Raw genomic sequence first — 23,288 nt, forward strand, 5'->3', positions numbered from 1 at the left:
AAAGCCAGGCAGACACACTCTGGAGCAACCTCCCTGACTGCTTAGCCTCCTCACAAACATGTGCATAATAAAGGTGTGCCTTGCAGTCTGTAAGTGCTGGGATTAATCCTCTTCCCTGATGCTCCTCTTGCTGACCATACCAAGCTTGCTCTAGCAGCAGGTATGTGCTTACTCCTTGGGGAACTTGTGTGTGGTATCTGGCATGTGAGAATGGGGTTTGGGGGGTCCAGGTGGTACCCATGGGACACCCAGCCTCATGGGAGCAAGAACACAGCTACTGGGGCTGATGAACAGACTTAGGAGCACAGTCTACCTCACAGCAGTGGAGTGCTGGGCACCTGCCATGGGGCTCTGCTGGGGGCTCCAGAGATAAATAGATCCCAGGCTGCTGCCCCTCCTTAATTTTCTCACTCCTTATTTTTCCTCCTTCTTCCATGCAGAATAACCCACAAGTCTGCCCATATGGCCTGTATGCTGAGCAGCTCTCAGGCTCTGCCTTCACCTGTCCCCGGCCCACGAACAAGAGGAGGTATGGTGACCCTCAGGAGCGGGTGGGTGGTGTGGGCCACTGGGGAGGGATGGGGAGGTTGCCTCTGTGCCACCAGCATGTTCTGTGAGCCCAGGTGGGTGAAAAGCCTCTGCTGTGCGCTGGCAGAAGGGCAAGGGAGGAAACCATGGAGAGGAAGAGAGGAGGCTTCAGTGAGGTGACTGGAATACAAAACTGCTGAGGAAGGAGGTGTCAGGATGGGAAAGAAAGTGGGTTTCTGCATGAGGACAGGGATGAGATGGCTCTGAGTGGGTTGTGTGGGCTATTTGAAACAACCTCAAGGGCTCAGCCTTGATGCTGCTCTGGCAAGATCACCGCTGTGACTGGTTATGGCAAGCACCTGATGGACTGTGTCAGAACCAAGGCTGAGCAGGATTTTCTCCTTCTCCTAAGGGACACTCCACCACACTGACCAGGGCAGGTTAGGTGCTAGCTCAGGCTGTACCTGTCTTCAGGCTGGTCAGGGGCTCAGACCAGCACCAAGCAGCCAGCATGCTGCTTGCCACCCCACGTTCCCAGCAGTGCAGGGGACAGCTTGTTCCAGCTGGCAGCAAATGTCCTGGAGATCTGTCTTGGTCATTGTGCTCTGGCCATGACCAGATTGGAGAAGAGGAGTCTCTCATTTTGCTTCTCCCAGAGTGGCTTTTCTGTCCCTTCTGTTGTTCCTTCAAATGAAAGGCAAATGCATCATCTGAGCTGCCTAGCTGCTCTCCAGGCCGGTGCCAGCGTGTGGTGTGCGTGGGAAAGGGATGAATCATTGTTTGCTGCATGAAGATGTCCTTGATGGAAATTTTCCAGCTCTCAAGGGAGGGCTCCCTCCTCCCATTTCCCACCTACCCCAACTGCAACCACCGCTGTTAACACATCAAAGGCATTGGCAGCCCTGCCTAGCTCAGATTCCTCTTGTTACCTCTCCTCTCCTACCTGATTAAAAGCCCAACTTTGGCTGCTGAAGCTGCAGGCTGGCAGAGGCTGCAGCCATGGACACAGAGGGCTACAAGGAGACTCTTGAGCGTGTCCAGAGAAGGGCAATGAGGCTGGGGAGAGGCCTTGAGTATAAGCACTAGGAGGAGAGGCTGAGGGAGCTGGGGTCATTGTGCCCCTGTACTCTGCACTGGTTAGGCCACACCTTGAGTCCTGTGTCCAGTTCTGGGCTCTTCAGGTTGGTAAGGACATTGAGACTCTTGAGTGTGTCCAGAGAAGGGCAACAAGGCTGGGGAGAGGCCCTGAGCACAGCCCTGTGAGGAGAGGCTGAGGGAGCTGGGGTTGCTTAGCCTGGAGAGGAGGAGGCTCAGGGGACACCTTCTTGCTGTCTACAACTACCTGAAGAGAGGTTGTAGCCAGGTGGGGGTTGGTCTCTTCTCCCAGGCAACCAGCACCAGAACAAGAGGACTCAGTCTTAAGCTGTGCCAGGGGAAGTTTAGGCTGCAGATGAGGAGAAAGTTCTTCATAGAGAGAGTTGGTAGCCATTGGAATGTGCTGCCCCTGGAGGTGTTCAAGAGGGGATTGGACGTGGCACTTGGTGCCATGGTTTAGCTAGTCATGAGGTGTTGGGTGACAGGTTGGACTTGATGATCTGTGAGGTCTTTTCCAGTCTTATTGATTCTATGATTCTCTGAAAGAGAATGACAGTCCCAGGTAGGGAAGGAGGCATGGCAGAGCTCCTATAGCAGTAGGAAGTGTCATCCCATGTAAAATTCTGATCATAGAATCAACTGTTGAGGCTGGAAGAGACCTTTGAGATGACCAAGTCCAACCAGGCTAAACAACCCCAGGTCTCTTAGCCTTTACAGGTTCATTCATTTCTTGTATACATTTATATACCTGTCTGTGGATGTAAAGATATGGAATTATATGCAAACACATATAGACCTCTACCTACATATAGCAGCATGTATTTCTATTCAGAGCCTGTAATTAAAAGCCATCTCTCTGCAAGTCTTTGTCTGTGAGCTTGTGTTTGATATTTAATACACATTTTGGCCCAGTTGTCACCAGTGGGAATGTCAAACCTGCCTTTAGGAGCTCAATCAGCTAGCAGCCCACCAAAGGGTGTGACCTCTCCCCAGGTTAATCCAGGTCTTTTCTTTCTTTGTAGCTGGCTGTATCGGATCCTACCTTCAGTCTGCCATAAACCCTTCAAACCTCTCCAGGAGGGCCACTTGACACACAACTGGGATGAAGTTGAGCCTGACCCCAACCAGGTAACCATGCTGGAAAGAACCCTGTTACTCCCAGGAGGACAGTTAAATATTGAGCATATGTGCTGAGCTGCAAGAGGTCTGAGGAGACCTGTCAGGAGGTGGGGATCTGGCCAACACAGGAGCTGGATCTTGACTGCCACTTGTTGTTCATATGCTGGGGGTGATCAAAGGAAGGGCATCCCTCAAAGCAATGCTCATTGCTTCACACCTCCATAGAATGGAATGGAATGGAATGGAATGGAATGGAATGGAATAGAATAGAATAGAATAGAATAGAATAGAATAGAATAGAATAGAATAGAATAGAATAGAATAGAATAGAATAGAATAGAATAGAATAGAATAGAGCAGGTTGGAAAAGACCTTAGAGATCATCAAGTCCAAACTATCAGCCGATACCATCTAAACAACTAAACCATGGCACTAAGCACCCTACCAAGTCTCCTCGTAAACACCTCCAGGGATGGTGACTCCACCACCTCCCTGGGCAGCACATTCCAATGGCTAACAACTCTCTCAGTGAAGAACTTTCTCCTCACCTCCAGCCTAAACCTCCCCTGGCACAGCTTGAGACTGTGTCCTCTTGTTCTGGTGCTGGTTGCTAGAGAGAAAAGACCAACACCTTGCTGGCTACAACCTCCCTTCAGGTAGTTATAGAGAGCAATGAGGTCTCCCCTGAGCCTCATCTTCTCCAGGCTAAACAACCCCAGCTCCCTCAGCCACTCCTCACAGGGCTGTGCTCAAGGCCTCTCCCCAGCCTTGTTGCCCTTCTCTGGACACATTCAAGTGTCTCAATGTCCTTCCCAAACTGAGGGGCTCAAGGTGTGGCCTAACCAGTGCTGAGCACAGGGCATAATGAATTCCCTGCTCCTGCTGGCCACACTATTCCTAATGCAGGCCAGGATGCCATTGGCCCTCTTGGCCACCTGGGCACACTGCTGGCCAAGAGGACCAACAGCCCAACAGAGAGGAAAAAGGAAGGGAAGGAGCAAATCCACCAAGAAATAATTTGGAGTCAGAGCTAAAGAATTTTCTTTTATATATATATATATATATATATCTCACAGAATCACAGGAACATCCAGGTTGGAAAAGACCCTTGGGATCATCAGGTCCAACCATTGACCCTGTTCTACAAAGTCCCCAAGCACCACATCCAAACCACCTTTGAACACATCCAGGGTTGGTGACTCAGCCACCTCCCTGGGCTGTCCAGCTGGCCATGGGCTACAGATGATGCTGCACACCAAGAGCTGCCCTGCTGAGGTGCAGTTAGCTGGGTGTGTGGGCCAGATCTCCTGGTTTAGAAAGCTGAAGGATTTATACAGGCAGTGCTGACAGATTTAGTTCCAGTTTTCTCCAACAGCAGAAAGTGAAACAGGGGTCAGAGACACTCCTGCAGCGCCTTGAGTTCTCTCCCCACCCCATGCAGTAGCTGAGCACTTATATATGTAACAATAACAGCTAGGGCTCACAAGGGTAAGGGATAAGGGTGGATGGAGGAAAAAAAATCAAATACAAAATGAGTCCTTTGTAGTCCTTGTGGATGTAGTGGGGAGAAGGATCAGGCCTGACCACGAGGCAGAGAAGCAGGAAGGCAGCTGCAGTAACTCTTGTCCAGGAAAGGCAGGAGCCAAAAAGAGAGCTAATGGCTGCAGTGTCCTCCCTTTTATACCCTAGCTGGGCAGGGAGGGGGAGTGGAGCAGACTCAGTTTCCCAGGGGGAAAACGCCCTGCAGGGAGGCCAAAGCACTCTCAAACTCTCCCCCCCCTGTTTTCAGGATGGGCATTAACCCATCACAGACCTTAAAGGTCTTTTCCAACCAAACCAATTCTCTTGGTTTCTCTCATCCCCTCTGAAGCAGGTCCTGGGACAGGTTCAGTTTATTGGATGAGGCCAACTCTCCCCCTGTGGTGCTTTGTGTTTTGCCCAGATCACTTAAGGAGCTTTCCCAGTCATCATCCATCTAAAAGCATGGCCATATGGAGACACCTTATGCAAAGCCCATGGAAGCCAAAGGGGGGGGGGGGGGGGGGGGGGGGGGAAGATATCTTTTAATGTTGTCTAAAGACAGTGGCAGAATCACAAAAAGGCACAGGGGATGAAAGAGAAAAAGAGACAAATGTGGTGAAACTCTGTGGCATGACACCTGTGCAAGAAGTGCTGAAACAGAAGAAAGCTCTTCAGCCTGGAACAGAGATGACTAAAGGGAGCTGTGATTGATAGGCAGGGAGAAAACAAATGTCACATTGAAGGGAGGGGGGAAAAAAAAGAGGCATAAACTGTGAAGCTTCTTGCCAGAGGATGCAGAGGGATTCAAAAGGTGATTGGACAAATCTTGGGGAGATAAAAGCCATAAAGCAATAGTAAGTGCAGAGATGCCATGTCTTAGGAGGCTCACAGACCATACAGCAGGGAAAGAACACTAAATCTTCCCCATTTTAAGCACCTGGTGCTGGCTGTCACTGCCTTTCTTGGACTCCTTTTCTGTCTCAGGGTGCTCATTTTTCTCTTCTTGCAGTGACTTTGTAGTTTGCAAGTGTCCCAGAGAAGGGGCTCAGCTCAGACATCATTCTCTGCTGAGACCAGCGGGCTGGATGCTTTGCTTGTCCCACATGAACGACAGCTCTGCAGGTCCCACAGTGAAAATGAAGCTGTTGCACAGGAACTACACTGTACCTGTTCCTTCATCAGTAGACTTACTGCCATCTTCCTTATTCCTCAGTGAGAATATGTCCTTCCCTTTAGACTGTCATTATACCCAACAATTATTTCTCTCTCACATCTTTCTCTCTATATATATCTCCTCCTGGCCTTCAGGGTCTTTTCTCTTTGTCCCTTCAGATGTCTGAGGTGTTGGGTGACAGGTTGGACTTGATGATCTGTGAGGTCTTTTCCAGCCTTATTGATTCTATGATTCTGTGTCCTTTCTGTCAGTATTTCATTGTGGTTTCTGTCAACTGGGTCTCAATTCCAAGTCCTGAAGGCTCAGAACAATCATTAGAAGAGCACTTCCAAGTTGAGATGCCATCACTGGCCTTCACACCTGCCATGAAATAAGCAGGAGGCAGGGAAGGTTGCAGCAGCCTCTGGAGCACCCTCTGGCCATGCTTTGCCCTGGCTCTGATTCCTGTCAGGAAGGCAGTCTTTGGAAGCAAAGGAAAACAACCCTGAAATCTGTCATTTTCTACCAGCTTAGATGAAATAATCTCCTTGCTAACAAGGAGATGGGGAGGGACTTCTCAGGATCTCAGGGAGTGATAGGACTAGGGGGAATGGAATGAAGCTGGAGGTGGGGAGATTCAGACTGGAAGTGAGGAGGAAGTTCTTCCCCATGAGAGTGGTGAAGCCCTGGAATGGGAATGAGGCCCCATCCCTGGAGGTGTTTAAGAGCAGGCTGGATGAGGCTCTGGCGAGCCTGATCTAGTGTGGGGTGTCCCTGCCCATGGCAGGGGGGTTGGAACTAGGTGCAGTCTCAAGCTGCACCAGGGGAGGTTTAAGCTGGATGTTAGGAAGAAGTTCTTCCCAGCAAGAGAGATTGGCCATTGGAATGTGCTGCCCAGGGAGGTGGTGGAGTCACCATCACTGGAGGTGTTCAGGAGGAGACTTGATAGGGTGCTTGGTGCCATGGTTTAGTTGATTAGATGGTGTTGGTTGATAGGTTGGACTTGATGATCTCGAAGGTCTCTTCCAGCCTGGTTTATTCTATTCTATTCTATCATTATTTTGTTAAAAAAAAATTGATTCAAATGGAAAATAAAAAACCAACTCTATAAGAAAAGGGAAAAAAGGAAACCTGTAAGCCAAATTAAGCAAGGCAAAGAGGAAAGAGAAAGCTACCTCAGCTAATAAAGGATGGGGAAGCAGGGTGGGAGCTTTACAATCAGCCCTGTTTGTGTTACAACCACTGCCATCATTTATCTTGCTTTTTGTTTGCCTCAATTTAGCTGCGATGGAAACCTTTTGAGATCCCCAAAGCCCCTCAGAACAAGGTGGACTTCGTGAGCGTAAGTCTGGTGGCCAGGGTATCTCTGTTTGGGGGCTGGTAGGGCATGCGGGATGCTCAGCACTGGGTGAACTGCAGTGGGTTTGATACCACTGGGCTTGCAGAGCGTCTGTGGGAGGGGAGAGGATCCCAGATTTCAACCAGCTGACAGTGGTCTGGGTTTGTTTGTTGCCTTTCATAGAGTCGTAGAATCTATAAGGTTGGGAAAGACCTCAGAGATCATCAAGTCCAACCTGTCACCCAACACCTCATGACTACTAAACCATGGCACCAAATGCCACATCCAATCCCCTCTTGAACACCTCCAGGGATGGTGACTCCACCACCTCCCTGGGCAGCACATTCCCATGGCCAATCTCTCTTTCTGGGAAGAACTTTCTCCTCACCTCCAGCCTAAACCTCCCCTGGTGAAGCTTGAGACTGTGTCCTCTTGTTCTGGTGCTGGTTGCCTGGGAGAAGAGACCAACCCCCACATGGCTACAACCTCCCTTCAGGTAGTTGTAGACAGCAAGAAGGTTTCCCCTGAGCCTCCTCTTCTCCAGGTTAAGCAACCCCAGCTCCCTCAGCCTCTCCTCACAGGGCTGTGTTCCAAACCCCTCCCCAGCTTTGTTGCCCTTCTCTGGACACCTTCCAGCAACTCAACATCTTTCCTAAACTGAGGGGCCCAGAGCTGGACACAGGACTCAAGGTGTGGCCTAACCAGTGCTGAGTACAGGGCAGAATGACCTCCCTGCTCCAGCTGGCCACACTGTTCCTGATGCAGGCCAGGATGCCATTGGCCTTTTTGGCCACCTGGGCACACTGCTGGCTCATGTTCAGCCTACTGTCAACCAGCACCCCCAGGTCTCTTTCTGGCTGGTGGCTCTCCAACCACTCTAACCCCAGCCTGTAGCACTGCTTGGGGTTGTTGTGACTAAGAAACTTCAAGGAACTTAAGAAAAGGCAAACAACTCCCACTGCTCCCCAGTCCCTGGGCTGGAATACCCCAGCTTGCATGGATTTTAGGAAACCCTTAATATATTAAACAAAAAGCCAGCATGTTTGTCAAAAGGCTGGTGGCAGTATTGGAGGTGGAGATAGGGCAGTGACAGACCAAGGAGCAGCAGGTGAAAACTAGAAGACAGGAGGTTTGCCTTGAACTTGAGGACAAACATCTTTCCTTTGAGGGCAAACAGAGAGGTTGTGGAGTCTCCTCTGGAGACTTCCAAAACTCAAGGGGGTTGGACTAGGTGGTCTCTGGAGGTCCCTTCCAACCCCTACCATTGTGTGAGAGAGTGTGGGATAAGGGGAGGAGAGGGGCCTGGCCCCTGCCCCACAGCTTGCTGTAGTCACCCAGTGCTGTGGGTCTGTCCATAGGGACTGCACACCTTGTGTGGTGCCGGTGAGCCCAGAGGACGCAACGGCATTGCCATCCATATTTATGTCTGCAACACCTCCATGCTCAACAGGTCAGTGACTGCAGCACCACAGGCTCAGCCTGCCCCAAGCTGTCTGTCTGCATGTGCATGTTTGTCACTGCTGTGCCTAGCAGTTCCCAGTGCCACTGTCTTCATGCCCCTGTGCTCCTGTGTGCAGAGGCAGAGGTCTTCGTGCTGCCAGTGGCACAGGTTTGTGAAGCAGGTTGTAGCCCATGGCCAGCCAATGGGGGAGTGAGTGGGGAGCCATCAAAAGGAGGAAGCTAGACTTGGGGATGAAGCAAGAGGGAATGTGCTGGATCCAGCTGCTCTTGTCACAGGAACCAGAGCTGCTCCCTGGAGGTCAGCACACACACAGCTTCCCCTCTGCAGCAGCTCATGGGCAAAGGCAGCCCTGCTCCTCAGTTTACCACACCTGAGGCAGCCATGGCCACAGAGGCAGGGACCTTGCAGAGGCTGGAGGACCTCTTGCTTCCAGACCAGGCACATTGAAGCTCCCTGCCTCATCTGCACCAGTCAGGATACTGCATTCACTGACCTGCAAAAGGCAATCTCTGGTGCTGAAGGGGAGACCTCTGCCACATCAGTATCCAAGATCAAAACTCCCTGGCTGGAGTCATGGTGTGCACAGGTGCCTGGGGCTTACAGCACCTTGACTTTCCTTTTCTCCTTTTTCTTCAGATGCCTTTATAATTCAGATGGTGACTTCCTAATTGGTGAGTAGATAATTTGGCTTTTCCTTTTCCCCATGAGGGTCTACCTGGGTTGCCAACTGCCTGCCTGTTCTTCCAGAGCACTGAGCCCCACAGGCACAATTTAGAGGAGAATCATAAAATCATACAATTGTTTCAGTTGGAGAAGAACTTTACCTTCCTAAAGTTCAACTGTCAACCCAGCATCACCATAGTCATAGAATCACCAAGGTTGGAAAGGACCTCAAAGACCATCAAGTCCAACCTGTCACCCAATACCTCAGGACTAACTAAACCATGGCTTCAAGTGCCACATCCAATCCCCTCTTGAACACCTGCAGGGATGGTGACTCCACCACCTCCCTGGGCAGCACATTCCAATGGCAAATTACTCTTTCTGGGAAGAACTTCTTCCTAACACCCAGCCTAAACCTCCCCTGGCACAACTTGAGACTGTGTCCTCTTGTTCTGGTGCTGGTTGCCTGGGAGAAGAGACCAATCCCCACCTGGCTACAACCTCCCTTCAGGTAGTTGTAGAGAGCAATAAGGTCACCCCTGAGTCTCCTCTTCTCCAGGCTAAGCAACCCCAGCTCCCTCAGCCTCTCCTCACAGGGCTGTGCTCCAGACCTCTCCCCAGCCTTGTTGCCCTTCTCTGGACAAGTTCAAGTGTCTCAAAGTCCTTCTTATCTGAGGGGCCCAGAACTGGACACAGGACTCAAGGTGTGGCCTAACCAGTGCTGAGCACAGGGCAGAATGACTTCCCTGCTCCTGCTGGCCACTATTCCTGATGCAGGCCAGGATGCCATTGGCCTTCTTTGCCACCTGGGCACACTGCAGGCTCCTGTTCAGCCTACCATCAACCAGTACCCCCAGGTCCCTTTCTGCCTGGCAGCTCTCCAGCCACTCTGACCCCAGCCTGTAGCACTGCATGGGGCTGTTGTGGCCAAAGTGCAGTGTCCCAAAGTGCCATATCTACATTTTTAACACCTCCAGAGATGGTGCTTGCACCAGTTCCCTGGGCAGCCTGTTCCAATGCCTGACCACTTTCAGTAAAGAAAGTTTTCCTAATACCCAGTCTAAACCTCCCCTGGTGCAGCTTGAGGCCATTTCCTCTCATTCTATCCCTTGTCACTAGGGAGAAGAGACCAACCCCCACCTCACTATAGCCCTCCTTTTGGGGAGTTGTAGAGAACACTTGGTTCACCCTCATGCCATCCACACTTGGTGGTCTGGCAGCAGCTGGGCTGTGGGATGGGCTGCACCACTCCTGTGCAGCAGAGAGCACATCTCTGTGCCAGACCTCAGCTTTGGTTTTCTGAGCAGTGACCCAGATTCCTCGGTGTGCTCCTCAGGGATCACCTCCCCAGCGCTCCCCAGACTGATATTAGGCACACCACAGTGGAAGTTTTCTGGGAAACACAAACCTGAGGATTTCTGAACAGCTTACAGCTAGAAGCCTTCCTTGCTTTCAGTCCAAGAGCATTTGGCACGGCAGCTTAGCTCCCACGTACTGCCAGCCTCAGGCAGCCAGGCTGCCATGATAAGCATTGAGGCTGGCACATAAAGTGTGTACATGCTGAAAAAGCTTCTGAGTGATATCAGAAGTCTGACATTTGCTTGTATCTTTCCTGACCATGGGACAAACATGCCTTCAGGTTACCCACAGAAACATTCCTCTCATCAAATAGCTATTAAATTGCTCTCTCTCCCCTCCCTCGCTGCCGTGAAGTGAAAGACTTGGGGCAGGTTGTATTTATCTGCTGCTTTTGCAATTCAAAATGTGAGCTCTCCAGGGCCAGGACAGGCACAGAAAATAATGCAGATGTTAGTCAAGCGTTGCTTTTGCTCTCAGGAAGCAGGGAGAATGAATTATTCCCAGCTATCTCCTGCTGCCACAGTCATAACAAGGATGGGGACGTGCATGGTTTACGTGAAGATCATGAGGCAGGCAGATATGGCCCAAAATAGACTTGAATCACAGAGTCACCAAGGTTGGAAGAGTCCTCAAAGATCATCAAGTCCAACCTGTCACCCAGCGTCTCATGACTAGGCCATGGCACCAAGTGCCACATCCAATCCCCTCTTGAACACCTCCAGGGATGGCGACTCCACCACCTCCCTGGGCAGCACATTCCAATGGTTAACAACTCTCTCAGGGAAGAACTTTCTCCTCACCTCCAGCCTAAACTTCTCCTGGCACAGCTTGAGACTGTGTCCTCTTGTTCTGGTGCTGGTTGCCTGGGAGAAGAGACCAACCCCCACCTGGCTACAACCTCCCTTCAGGGAGTTGTAGAGAGGAAGAAGGTCTCCCCTGAGCCTCCTCTTCTCCAGGCTAAGCAACCCCAGCTCCCTCAGCCTCTCCTTTGGACTGTGGCATAAACTTTGTATCAAGGCACAAAGTGAAGGATGCCCTAACCTCCTGCAGGTACCTGGTGTGACATGGGGGCTGTGGGGCTTGTCTAGAAGCCCCAGACCTGTGTGGGCAGCTCTGCTGCAAGGTTCTGCATGGGAGAGGGAGCCCAGTCCTGATGTGAATCAGGGCCAGACAGGAGGCATTGCTCTTTTTTTGGAGCCTGGGTGCTTTGGGGGGAAGGAGGGGTGGCAATCATCACATTGCTTCAGCTTCTCTGCCTGCTCTTTATTTTCACAGTGCCCCAGCAAGGGAAGCTGCTCATCACAACTGAGTTTGGGAAGATGATGGTGGAGCCCAATGAAATCTGTGTCATTCAGGTAAGGGCTGACAGCACCTTTCCTGTGGCTGCCCAGAGCCTGACACTGGAGCACGCCAGCTGCTGCATTCAGCTGTTCATGGTTTGTCAGGCAGCCCTGGGAGGATGCCATTATCTCCCTTTGTTTTCCAGCTAGGAATGCGCTTCAGTGTGGAGGTGTTTTGGAGAGACCAGAGGCTACATCCTGGAGGTGTATGGGGCACATTTTGAGCTGCCTGACCTGGGACCCATTGGTAACAATCTCCCATCAGACCTACAGTGAATTCTATATAAAGAGACAGGAATTGCAAGCCTCAGCCCATCCTTTTACCTCCTATGTAACACATCCTTCCAAGCAGATGTCCTGCAGAAAAATGCTTTTCATCCCAGTACCACTGTTCCCCAGCAGAGCAAGCATCCCCCTGGAACAGTATGCCAGCTCAGTGCTGCTGATTGTCCCCTGGGACTAAAGGAACCACTTCTCTCCCACTTTCTCTCTTCCTTTCTGGTCTGAGAGTCCCTGTCTGCTGTCTCTGAACCTGTTCTTACCAAAAGAAACTCAAAAGGCCCTCATCACTGATGCCTCTGACTTACAGGTGTGGCAGAGCAGCCAAACAGAAAGGGACCTGGGGGTACTGATTGACAGCTGGCTGAACATGAGCCTGCAGTGTGCCCAGGTGGCCAAGAGGGCCAATGGCATCCTGGCCTGCATCAGGAATAGTGTGGCCAGCAGGAGCAGGGAAGTCAATCTGCCCTGTACTCAGCACTGGTTATACTTTGAGTCCTGTGTCCAGTTCTGGGCCCCTCAGTTTAAGAAGGACATTGAGACTCTTGAAGGTGTCCAGAGAAGGGCAACAAGGCTGGGGAGAGGCCTTGAGCACAGCCCTGTGAGGAGAGGCTGAGGGAGCTGGGGTTGCTTAGCCTGGAGAAGAGGAGGCTCAGGGGAAACCTTATTGCTGTCTACAACTACCAGAAGGGAGGTTGCAGCCAGGAGGGGGTTGGTCTCTTCTCCCAGGCAACCAGCACCAGAACAAGAGGACACAGTCTCAAGCTGTGCCAGGGGAGGTTTAGTCTGGAGGTGAGGAGAAAGTTCTTCACAGAGAGAGAGTTATTAGTCATTGGAATGTGCTGCCCAGGGAGGTGATGGAGTCACCATCCCTGGAGGTGTTCAGGAGGGGATTGGATGTGGCACTTAGTGCCATGGTTTAGTTAGTCATGAGGTGTTGGGTGACAGGTTGGACTTGATGATCTCTGAGGTCTCTTCCAACCTTATTGATTTTAAGATTCTATGATTTACCCAGTAAAACAAAGGCAAGTTTCAGAGGCAACAGTTATTCTTGAAGCCCCCTTTTAGGTTTAATCATGTGGGGGTTTTCTCCCCCCTGACCTGTGTTAACAGGGGCACCTTAGAGCTCCAGAGCCTAGAGTGCTTCAGTGTCAGAAGCTGTTCCTCTTGGAGAATTAGCAATCAACAAAATGAGCAGCGGAGGACTCGCATCAGCAACGCATTCACATCCCGTGTTGTGCTGCCAGGGTGGATCTGCTTTCACAGAGCACAGGTCTAGCTCTCATAAATCACAGACCTCCCTGCCAGCTGCCTCCTGGTGTGTGCAGTGCTGCAGATCATGAAGGCACAGCCTCCTGCTGCCGTGACAAAGATATTGCGCGGGAGCGTGGCGGCTGAAGCTCCGTCCTCCTTGCTGTCATTTCACTGCCACCTCTCTGCAGCTGCTCAGTTCAGGTTATTTCACCTTCCTTGGGGTGTGCAGGTTAGGGACTGACCTGATAGAAAGCAGCTCTGTGGAGAAGAACCTGGAGTGCTGTTGGACAAGTTCACCAGGAGCCAATAATGTGCCTTCATGGCCAAGAAGACCAACAGTATCCTGGGGTGCATTAAGAAGAGTGAGGCCAGCAGGCCAAGGAATGTTCTCCTCACCCTTTACTCTGCCCTGGTGAGGCCAAACCTGGAGTATTGTGTCGAGTTCTGGGTTCTCCAGCTCAAGAGGGACAGAAAACTACTGGAGAGAGCATCCAGTGGAGAAGCTGAGAGACCTGGGGCTCTTTAGCCTGGCTAAGAGAATACTGAGAAGGGATATTATCAGTACCTAAAGGGTGGAAGTCAAGATGATGGTGCTGGGCTCTTTTCTGTGGTGCTCAGTCATAGGACAAGGGCCAGAAGGTACAAACTAGAACACAGGAGGTTTCACTAGAACTTAAAGAGAAACTTCCTTCCTGTGAGGATGGCAGAGCACTGGCTGCCTAGACAGGCTGTGTGGTGTCCTTCTCTGGAGACTTTCAAAACCCACCTGGGCACGTTCCTGTGCAACCTGAAGGGAGGTTGTAGCCAGGAGGGGGTTGGTCTCTTCTCCCAGGCAACCAGCACCAGAACAAGAGGACACAGTCTCAAGTTGTGCCAGGGGAGGTTTAGGCTGGATGTTAGGAAGAAGTTCTTTCCAGAGAGAGAGATTGGCCATTGGAATGTGCTGCCCAGGGAGATGGTGGAGTCACCATCACTGGAGGTGTTTAGGAAGAGCCTGGATGAGGCACTTGGTGCCATGGTTTAGTTGATTAGATGGTGTTGGGTGATAGGTTGGACTGGACTTAATGATCTCAAAGGTCTTTCCCAACCTGGTTAATTCTCTTCTCTTCTCTTCTCTTCTCTTCTCTTCTCTTCTCTTCTCTTCTCTTCTCTTCTCTTCTCTTCTCTTCTCTTCTCTTCTCTTCTCTTCTCTTCTCTTCTCTTCTCTTCTCTTCTCTTCTCTTCTCTTCTCTTCTCTTCTCTTCTCTTCTCTTCTCTTCTCTTCTCTTCTCTTCTCTTCTCTTCTCTTCTCTTCTCTTCTCTCTTCTCTTCTCTCCTATCCTATCCTATCCTATCCTATCCTATCCTATCCTATCCTATCCTATCCTATCCTATCCTATCCTAACCTGCTCTAAGTGAAGCTGCTTTGGCATGTAGGATGGACTGAATGATCTTTGGAGCTCCTTCCTAACCTCTGCCATTCTATGATCCCTGGAATACTTGCCTCCAAACTTTTGTTGATGAGAAAAACACCCCTTGGTTACTGCTGTTAAGATTGTCTCAGGGAAGGGAAGTGAAGCTTCCATTCAAATAGCTAAAATAATCACAAAACCTGGCACCAATATTTCTCCACTATCAGAAGGGTGGTTTGGGATGGGTTGGTTTTGATTTTAGGTTGGGTTGGCCAAGCTGCACCAAGTTTAGGCTCGAGGTGAGGGGAAAGTTCTTCCCTGAGAGAGCTGTTAGCCATTGGAATGTGCTGCCCAGGGAGGTGGTGGAGTCACCATCCCTGGAGGTGTTCAAGAGGGGCCTGGATGTGGCACTTGGTGCCATGGTTTAGTCGTGAGGTCTGTGGTGACAGCTTGGACTTGGTGATCTTTGAGGTCTCTTCCAACCTTGGTGATTCTGTGATTCTGTGATTTTTCTTCCCCCACTGGGTTGCACTTGTTTCATAGCTCTCAGGTAGATCTAAAAAACTGGGCATGCTTGAAGAAAACTGAGCTAGCTATTACCAAGCAGTAAAAATCTTGGCATGTCCCATCTACATTTATGGGGCCTTTACCAACATCTCATAGCCATACTGAAACCAAAGCTTCTTGTACCTGCAGTGGGGAACCAGTCCTATTTCCAGCTATATAATGGGACTTATGGGACCTCACTTGAGCATCTTTCCCATGTGACATGCTGGGCACACCTCTTTCCACATCAAGCCTCCAGTGGTTTTCTTTCAGCAGCTCTCCTTCCAGCCACCTGAGGTCACCTGCCTTCACCTGCTTGCACTCTGTGCCTGATCCACTTGAGTATTGACACTGCTGTCTCAGCCTGTTGGTAATGAGGTTTCCCATTAGCTATTTTTTTTCAGACACTGTTGAGCTGGATTTGGAGTTTCATTTTTCTCTTGGTCTCCAGAAGGCAGGAATCTATTATAAGGTTCACTTGCTGGAGAAAAGAAAATGAGTGCACTTGCCTATAAACCTTTCCAGGAGGTGGCAATTATAAGAGCTCCTCTTCTCACCATCTACCCACCTTCTCCTCAGAGACCAAGATCCTTTGTATTTCAGTCTGTCTTTACTCTGGCTTCACTTTTCACTTGAGCAAATGACAGCTGGAGAGAAGCATCAACTGTTACACCTCAGCAGCAGGTAGTAATGTCTGCATTTTTATCCAAGAAATTCCCAAACACTTCATAACTCATGCTGAAAAGAACATGTCAGCACCTGCATGGTGTCTCACACCTTGAAAATGCACCCCTGGTGCTGCCAACACCCTTGGTGGGCCCTAATGGGATGAAGCTGGAGGTGGGGAGATTGAGGCTGGAGGTGAGGAGGAAGTTCTTCCCCATGAGAGTGGTGAAGCCCTGGAATGGGTTGTCCAGGGAGGTGGTTGAGGCCCCGTCCCTGGAGGTGTTTAAGAGCAGGCTGGATGAGGCTCTGGCCAGGCTGATCTAGTGTGGGGTGTCCCTGCCCATGGCAGGGGGGTTGGAACTAGATGCTCCTTGTGGTCCCTTCCAACCCTGACTGATACTATGATACTAAGATTCTGTAGGTATCAGTATCCCTCATTTTATCCCTCTTTATGCAAGCATTCAGACATGTGTTTGGCCTCCTCTGCATGACTAAGTATCCAGTCAGCAGGATGTCCAAAAGGAAAAGGAAAGCAATCCACCCTACATTTTTATGGCAGGGGTTGGAAGGGACCTCTGGAGCTCACCTAATCCAACCCCCACTTCCAGAGCAGGTTCATCTGGAGCAGGTTGCACAGGGAGATGCCCAGGTGGGGTTTGAAAGGAGTAGATTCCACAGCCTCTCTGGGCAGCTGTGGTGGGTTGAAGTTTCCCCCAGCATTAACTTGAGCCAGACAAACTCAGTTAGAAGTAAATGAAGCTGCATTTACAAGCAGAAACTACCCTCTACCATGGAATGCAATGAATGTGTACAACACATACAGGAGTTACAATATTATACAGGTATTTACAATTAGCAAACAACATGGAAACCCCCCTGGTCCAAAAGACCAGGGAAGCTGCTCCAATACCTCCCTCCAAACCTCCCAAATCCCCCTGTATCAGAGAGAGAGAGAGAAGCTGGGAGAAAGCAGCATTAGTCTTATCTCAAGGTCAACCAGAAGCATTATCTTCTGCCTGGCAAAGCAGAACAGCCAAGATCAGAGGAGAAAAGGAATGAAAAGGGAAGTGAAATGTGAAGAATTGTTATGATACAGCTTCTCTTATCCCAGACATCTACCCAATGAATTTGCATAGAATAATCTTTTGTTCTCTTTTTTACACCCAGCAGTGATTTGTTTATATTTTCCTACTTTTCTGCTAGAAATCTGCAGCTAAATTTTAAAGGCATAGCCCAGAACTGCCTCTGCAGCCTCTTCCAGTGCTCTAGGCCAGAGGAAATGATTTTTTTCTTATGCTCAAGTGAAACCTCCTGTGTTCTAGTTTGTTCCCTGCTTTTAATTGAGGATGGCATAGTAATCTGAAGGGGGCCTACAGGAAGGCTGGGGAGGGACTTCTTAGGATCTCAGGTAGTGATAGGACTAGGGGGAATGGAATGAAGCTGGAAGTGGGGAGATTCAGGCTGGAGGTGAGGAGGAAGTTCTTCCCCATGAGAGTGGTGAAGCCCTGGAATGGGTTGTCCAGGGAGGTGGTTGAGGCCCCATCCCTGGAGGTGTTTAAGACCAGGCTGGATGAGGCTGTGGCCAGGCTGATCTAGTGTGGGGTGTCCCTGCCCATGGCAGGGGGGTTGGAACTAGATGATCCTTGTGGTCCCTTCCAACCCTGACTGATTCTATGATTCTATGAATCTTGTTCCTGACTGATTCTATGATTCTATGGATCTTGTTCAGAAGGGACCTAGAGGAGTAATCTTGTTCACAAGGGACCTGTCTTATCCTCACCTTCTGTGAGGATAAGGTGAGGATAAATTTAAATACTAGGCTGTATTACACTTACTTGCTCATAGAAGCACAAGAAGTACATGACTATTTCAGCTTTTGTGGTGGGGCAAGGAGCAGTAAGATCATTCAAAATATAGAAGGGCACCCACAAAGCCAGGAATTTGTGCCAGCCTCTCTGTGTTTGCAGCTCACCCAAAGAGCTCTGGCATCTCAAGCTGCACAGGGGACATTTAGGCTGGATGTTAGGAAGACATTCTTCCCAGAAAGAGAGATTGGCCATTGGAATGTGCTGCCCAGGGAGGTGGTGGAGTCACCACCACTGGAGTGTTTAAGAAGAGACTGGATGAGGTGCTTGGTGCCATGGTTTAGTTGATTAGATGGTGTTTGGTGGTAGGTTGGACTTGACGATCTTGAAGGTCTTTTCCAACTGGTTTATTCTATTCTATTCTATTCTATTCTATTCTATTCTATTCTATTCTATTCTATTCTATTCTATTCTATTGTATTCTACTCTACTCTACTCTACTCTACTCCACTCTACTCTACTCTACTCTACTCCACTCTACTCTACTCTACTCTACTCTACTCTACTCTATTCTTTCTTCCACAGGAGCCAATGGCCTGGCCAACCCACGTGATTTCCTGGTGCCCGTTGCGTGGTATGAAGACCGCCAAGTGCCAGGAGGTTACACAGTGATCAGCAAGTACCAGGGCAAGCTGTTTGCAGCCCAGCAGGTGAGGATGCCCTTGGGGAACAGGTAACCCTGAAGTGCAGCAACTTCTAGTGCATGGCCTGGGATAAGCAACTCATAAAATCATAAAGGATGGAAAAGACCTCTAAGATCAAGTCCAGCTGTCAACCCAACACACCATGGCCCTGACGTGCCATATCTGTATGGTTTTTGAACACCATCAGGGATGATGACTCCACCACTTCCCTGGTCAGGCTGTTCCAACACTTGGCCCCTCTTTCAGTAAATAATTATTTCCTAATATCCAATCTAAATCTCCCCTGGTGCAAGTTGAGGCCATTTGTTCTCATCCTATTGCTAGTTACATGGGAGAAGAGATCAACACGCATCTTGCTACAACCTCCCTTCAGGGAGTTGCAGAGAGTGAGGAGGTCTACACTGAGCCTCCTTTTCCCCTGATTAAACAATCCCACTTCCCTCAGCCACTCCTGATAAGACTTGTTCTCAGCAGCATGCATGTAGTCTCAGGAGGTTCTGCTGGGTTAAGTGGGACAAGACTGAGCCTTTGCTTGTTTGGGGCACACATCTTCCCAGCTGAGGCCCCTCAGGGTGCAAATAAGTGTTGGTGAAGACGTGCTTGCCCAAAGACTCAATGCTGGTCTTCGCCTCACTGTTTCCATACATTTGTAGTGACAGAGTAGAAAAGAGGAGCTGCTGTGGGAAAAAAACACATGGTTTCTTTACCAGAAAGCCAGTGTGGCAGCTGGCCTTGTTCAACTACTGTCTGCCCTTGGAGACCAAACCCCAGGGAGTGGGTCTGGTGGAAATGCCTTACAGTTCTGCAACTCCCTTGCAGTGTTGGGCTCTGCCTAAAGGACTTTGTGCTCCAGGCTGCCAGTGTACCTCTCATCAGCACTGAGACTGGGTACCTATTGAACTTGGCACTGCACAAATGCGTCAGAACTTGTCCTGTCATCCATCCATGAATTTCTTAATGTCTCATTCAAGTACACAGACAAGGAACAGGAGAAGGGAAATTATGTCAGAACAGAGGGATGTGGAGCTGCCCACTTTGCGCTCGTGCAGCAGGTTGGAAGGTTGTGCATGGTAACCCTCTGTCTCTTTGCTTTGGTAGGAATTCTCCCCCTTCAATGTTGTAGCCTGGCATGGGAACTACACACCCTACAAGTACCAGCTGGACAAATTCATGGTCATTAACGCTGTTGCTTTTGACCACGCGGTAAGTTCTGGAGCCGGGCATGGCAGGGCAATGCTGCATGGATGCATGGTGCTGTTCAAACCCTCCCTGAGCAGCAGGAACCCAGCACTTCTTTCCCTGGGGCTGTTCAGTCTGGAGAAGAGAAGGCTCCCAGGTGACCTCATTGTGGCCTTCCAGTATCTGAAGGGGGCTACAGGAAGGCTGGGGAGGGACTGCTCAGGATCTCAGGGAGTGATAGGACTAGGGGGAATGGAATGAAGCTGGAGATGGGGAGATTCAGGCTGGAGGTGAGGAGGAAGTTCTTCCCCATGAGAGTGGTGAAGCCCTGGAATGGGTTGTCCAGGGAGGTGGTTGGGGTGCCATCCCTGGAGGTGTTTAAGCCCAGGCTGGACAAGGCTGTGGCCAGGCTGATGTAGTGTGGGGTGTCCCTGCTCATGGCAGGGGGGTTGGAACTAGATGATCCTTGTGGTCCCTTCCAACCCTGAATGATACTATGATACTGTGATAGTTCAGTGTAGGAGTGCTGGAGACTGCTCCTGCAATTGCAGTACCTCTTCTTGCAGAGCTGTTCCTCCTTAACACCTATGCTGCCAGCTCCATAGGTCTCCATTGCTCCCCAAGGCTGCCTAAAGGAAGAGCCATCCAGTTCCATCTCTTTCCTGCCATATTCAGCATGGGACTGAGATGCTGGGCACTGTCACACCAGATCACGAATCCCTTTGGCAAGGGAGACCTACATCAGCCAGGTTTACTGGAAGGCTGAGCTGAGCTGGCAGCTCTGAGCCCTGCTCTGTTTCATGCTTTCACCTTTTATTTTATGGTGTTTTTTTTCAGGATCCTTCCATCTTCACTGTCCTGACAGCCAAGACAACCCGTCCTGGAGTGGCCCTGGCTGACTTTGTGATATTTCCTCCACGCTGGGGGGTAGCTAACAACACCTTCCGGCCACCATACTACCACCGTATGTCTGCTCTTTGAGTACAGGACTACAGAGAAAAACAGACAACCAAGCAAGCCAGCCCCCATTTATTAGAGAGGACACACAGGGATGTGGCATTCTGAATTGTTGTCCTTGGCAGCCTCAGAGCCAGCCTCTTGGAGCCAGTCAGTGCCTCCTCGGCAAGCACACAAAACCAAAGATGTTCCTATTTAGAGCGTCTCACAAAACCAATCAGAGGGGATGGGCTGGTTGTGCCTGCATAGATGGATGCATCTGTACTCAAGGGGCTCCCACTGAGACTGGGAACATATTGAACTTGGCATTGCACAAATCTGTCAGAAATTGTCCTGTCATCCAGCCGTGAATTTCTTAATACCTCATTAGAGTAGGTGGAAAAGGAACGGGAGAGAGAAAATGATGGTAGCACAGGTGGTGAGAAATACAGAGGGATGTAGAACTGCCCAAGGCCATCAGGAGGTGGGATCAGAGTCACAGCAAAGCAGTGAGCTGGCTCTCCTGAGCCCTTCTTTACCTGCTGCACAGTGATAGAGGTACCTCTGGCACAGTGAGAGTGGTGTCTCTGGAGAAGAGGAGGCTCAGGGGAGACCTTATTGCTCTCTACAACTACCTGAAGGCAGGTTGTAGCCAGGAGGGGATTGGTCTCTTCTCCCAGGCAACCAGCACCAGAACAAGAGGAAACAGTCTCAAGCTGTGCCAGGGGAGGTTTAGGCTGGAGGTGAGGAGAAAGTTCTTCACAGAGAGAGTTTTTAGCTGTTGGAATGTGCTGCCCAGGGAGGTGATGGAGTCACCATCCCTGGAGGTGTTCAAGTGGGGATTGGACATGGCACTTGAAGCCATGGTTTAGTTAGTCATGAGATGCTGGGTGACAGGTTGGACTTGATGATCTTTGAGGTCTTTTCCAATCTTACTGATTCTGTGATTCTATGATTTAAGAAGCCAGCAATCAGGAACTGGACTCCTTCTCAGGCAGAGTAGTTGGTTGATGTTTGAGGATTGCCATCACCAGAGTCAATTTACTTTTGACATTTGTTTGTTTCTTTCTTTCTTCTTGACAAAGCATGGCCACATGTTGCATTGAATGGATGCTAGACATCCAGTTCTCCACATGGGATTATCCTTCCAGGGTGGGAATGAGGCAACCTGCTCTGGTTTGTGCTTCAAGCACCTGCAACACAGGGATGACTGTACTGAACTTGCTTTACAGCACTGTAAGATCTCTTATCCAAGTCTGTAAACATCAGGTTACATCACACAGCTCCAGGTGGTAGGAAAAGCATAGGTGTACCAACATGAAAGTACCTTCCTTTCTGTTTCTGAATCCTGATAAGAGTAGAAGAAAGCCTGCACAGCTTTACAAGCATGGCCTGTAGGATCCACAATGTCCTCTCATGTGATACTCTGCTTAGAAACCCCCACTGCTGGTCCAGCTTAGTTCATAGGTTTCAAGGAGCTCACAGCCCAGCTGTGATGCCTCCCAGTCACACTGTGTTGAAACCTCTTCTCTATGCCTCCCACAGGGAACTGCATGAGTGAGTTCATGGGGCTCATCAAAGGCCACTATGAAGCAAAGGAGGAAGGCTTCCAGCCTGGAGGGGGCAGCTTGCACAGCATGATGACTCCTCATGGGCCAGATGCTGACTGTTTTGAGAAGGCAAGCAAAGCCAAGCTGGAGCCTGAGAGGGTTGCAGAAGGAACCATGGTAAGAAGCCAAGGGAGTCAGCAAGACTTTGAACACAGCCCAGCAGAACACAGCTGTGTCACTCTCAAAATACAGCCTTGCTTCTTGCTGGCAAGTTGGAAAAGCATTTCCCTCCCTTGCTGATCAGCACCAGGAGCTCCCCTGGAGCTATGCAATGCCAGGCAGCTTTGATCATCTGCCCACATAAACTGTTGCCTGAGCAGGAAGCTGGGAATTTTCATGCTGATTAATTTAATTTTGGTCTTAGCCTATGGACAAAGAAGTGAAACCCCCAACTGTCCTCCTTTCTCCACCTCCTAAAATCTAATGATGATCATCAGCAGACCTGGAATTAGAGCTTTTGGATCAAGGTGGACATTCAGGGAGTCCAAAGTCACTCCTGAGACCTGGTTAATACTAGCACTGCAATGCCAGCTCTGAAAAGCAGTTCCTTCCTGGGCTGATCAGGCTGGAGAGCAGTGCTGGACTATGTAAACAGCTCCTGTTTGTGGTAGAGCAGTGCCACCTGGCCTGGATTTACACTTTTGCTCTCCTGCCCTAACCTACCTTCACTCTTCCCAACAGGCCTTCATGTTTGAAACTTCCCTCAGTCTGGCTGTCACCAAGTGGGGCCTCCAGACTTGCAATCGCCTGGATAAAAGCTACTACCAGTGCTGGGAACCTCTGAAGAGCCATTTCAACCCCAAGTGCAAGTAAAGGGAAGTAGTTTTTGCTTGCAGTATGTGAGTGACAGCAGGGAAGTGCAGCATTCCCACATGTGGAGGCACAATTGACTCCAGCAAAGCAGAGTGCTCCAGCACAGAAGAGTATTTCCAGTAGCCACCAAGCTACTGAAGTGATCAATATGGAACTTGGGAAAGAAATAAAACCCCCACCATTGTTCTTAACTTTCAAGTAGCAATAAAAGTTTTGCTGGTGACATGCTAAAACTTGCATGACTCTTCCCATGTGTGGTTGGTGTGGAATGGAGAAGAGGAGACTCAGGGGTGACCTTATGGCTGTCCACAGCTACCTGAAGGGAGGTTGTAGACAGGCAGAGGTTGGTCTCTTCTCCCAGGCACCCAGCACCAGAACAAGAGGACACAGTCTCAGGCTGCACCAGGGGAGGTTCAGGCTGGAGGTTAGGAGGAAGTTTCACACAGAGAGAGTGATTACCCATTGGAATGGGCTGCCTGGGGAGGTGGTGGAATCGCCATCACTGGAGGTGTTCAAGAGGAGACTT

General features: G+C 50.1%; 1 protein-coding gene across 1 annotated transcript in view; it reads left to right on the plus strand.

The window, feature by feature from the left end:
* Nucleotides 1–22,995, plus strand: part of HGD (homogentisate 1,2-dioxygenase) — a 35,571-nt gene extending 12,576 nt beyond the window's left edge. Inside the window, 13 exon segments of the mRNA XM_068165913.1 lie at nucleotides 441–529; nucleotides 2,646–2,751; nucleotides 6,699–6,758; nucleotides 8,114–8,205; nucleotides 8,854–8,888; nucleotides 11,515–11,594; nucleotides 11,726–11,752; nucleotides 11,754–11,826; nucleotides 18,106–18,230; nucleotides 19,323–19,427; nucleotides 20,241–20,367; nucleotides 21,885–22,066; nucleotides 22,631–22,995. Coding sequence (XP_068022014.1) covers nucleotides 441–529; nucleotides 2,646–2,751; nucleotides 6,699–6,758; nucleotides 8,114–8,205; nucleotides 8,854–8,888; nucleotides 11,515–11,594; nucleotides 11,726–11,752; nucleotides 11,754–11,826; nucleotides 18,106–18,230; nucleotides 19,323–19,427; nucleotides 20,241–20,367; nucleotides 21,885–22,066; nucleotides 22,631–22,762 — 1,233 coding nt within the window. The 3' untranslated portion in view covers nucleotides 22,763–22,995.
* The last annotated feature ends 293 nt before the right edge of the window (nucleotides 22,996–23,288 follow it).

The sequence above is a fragment of the Melanerpes formicivorus genome, unplaced genomic scaffold (assembly GCF_026170545.1).
Source record: "Melanerpes formicivorus ecotype bairdi unplaced genomic scaffold, bMelFor1.0.p_v2 SCAF_95, whole genome shotgun sequence".
In the NCBI taxonomy this organism is placed as follows: Eukaryota; Metazoa; Chordata; class Aves; order Piciformes; family Picidae; genus Melanerpes; species Melanerpes formicivorus.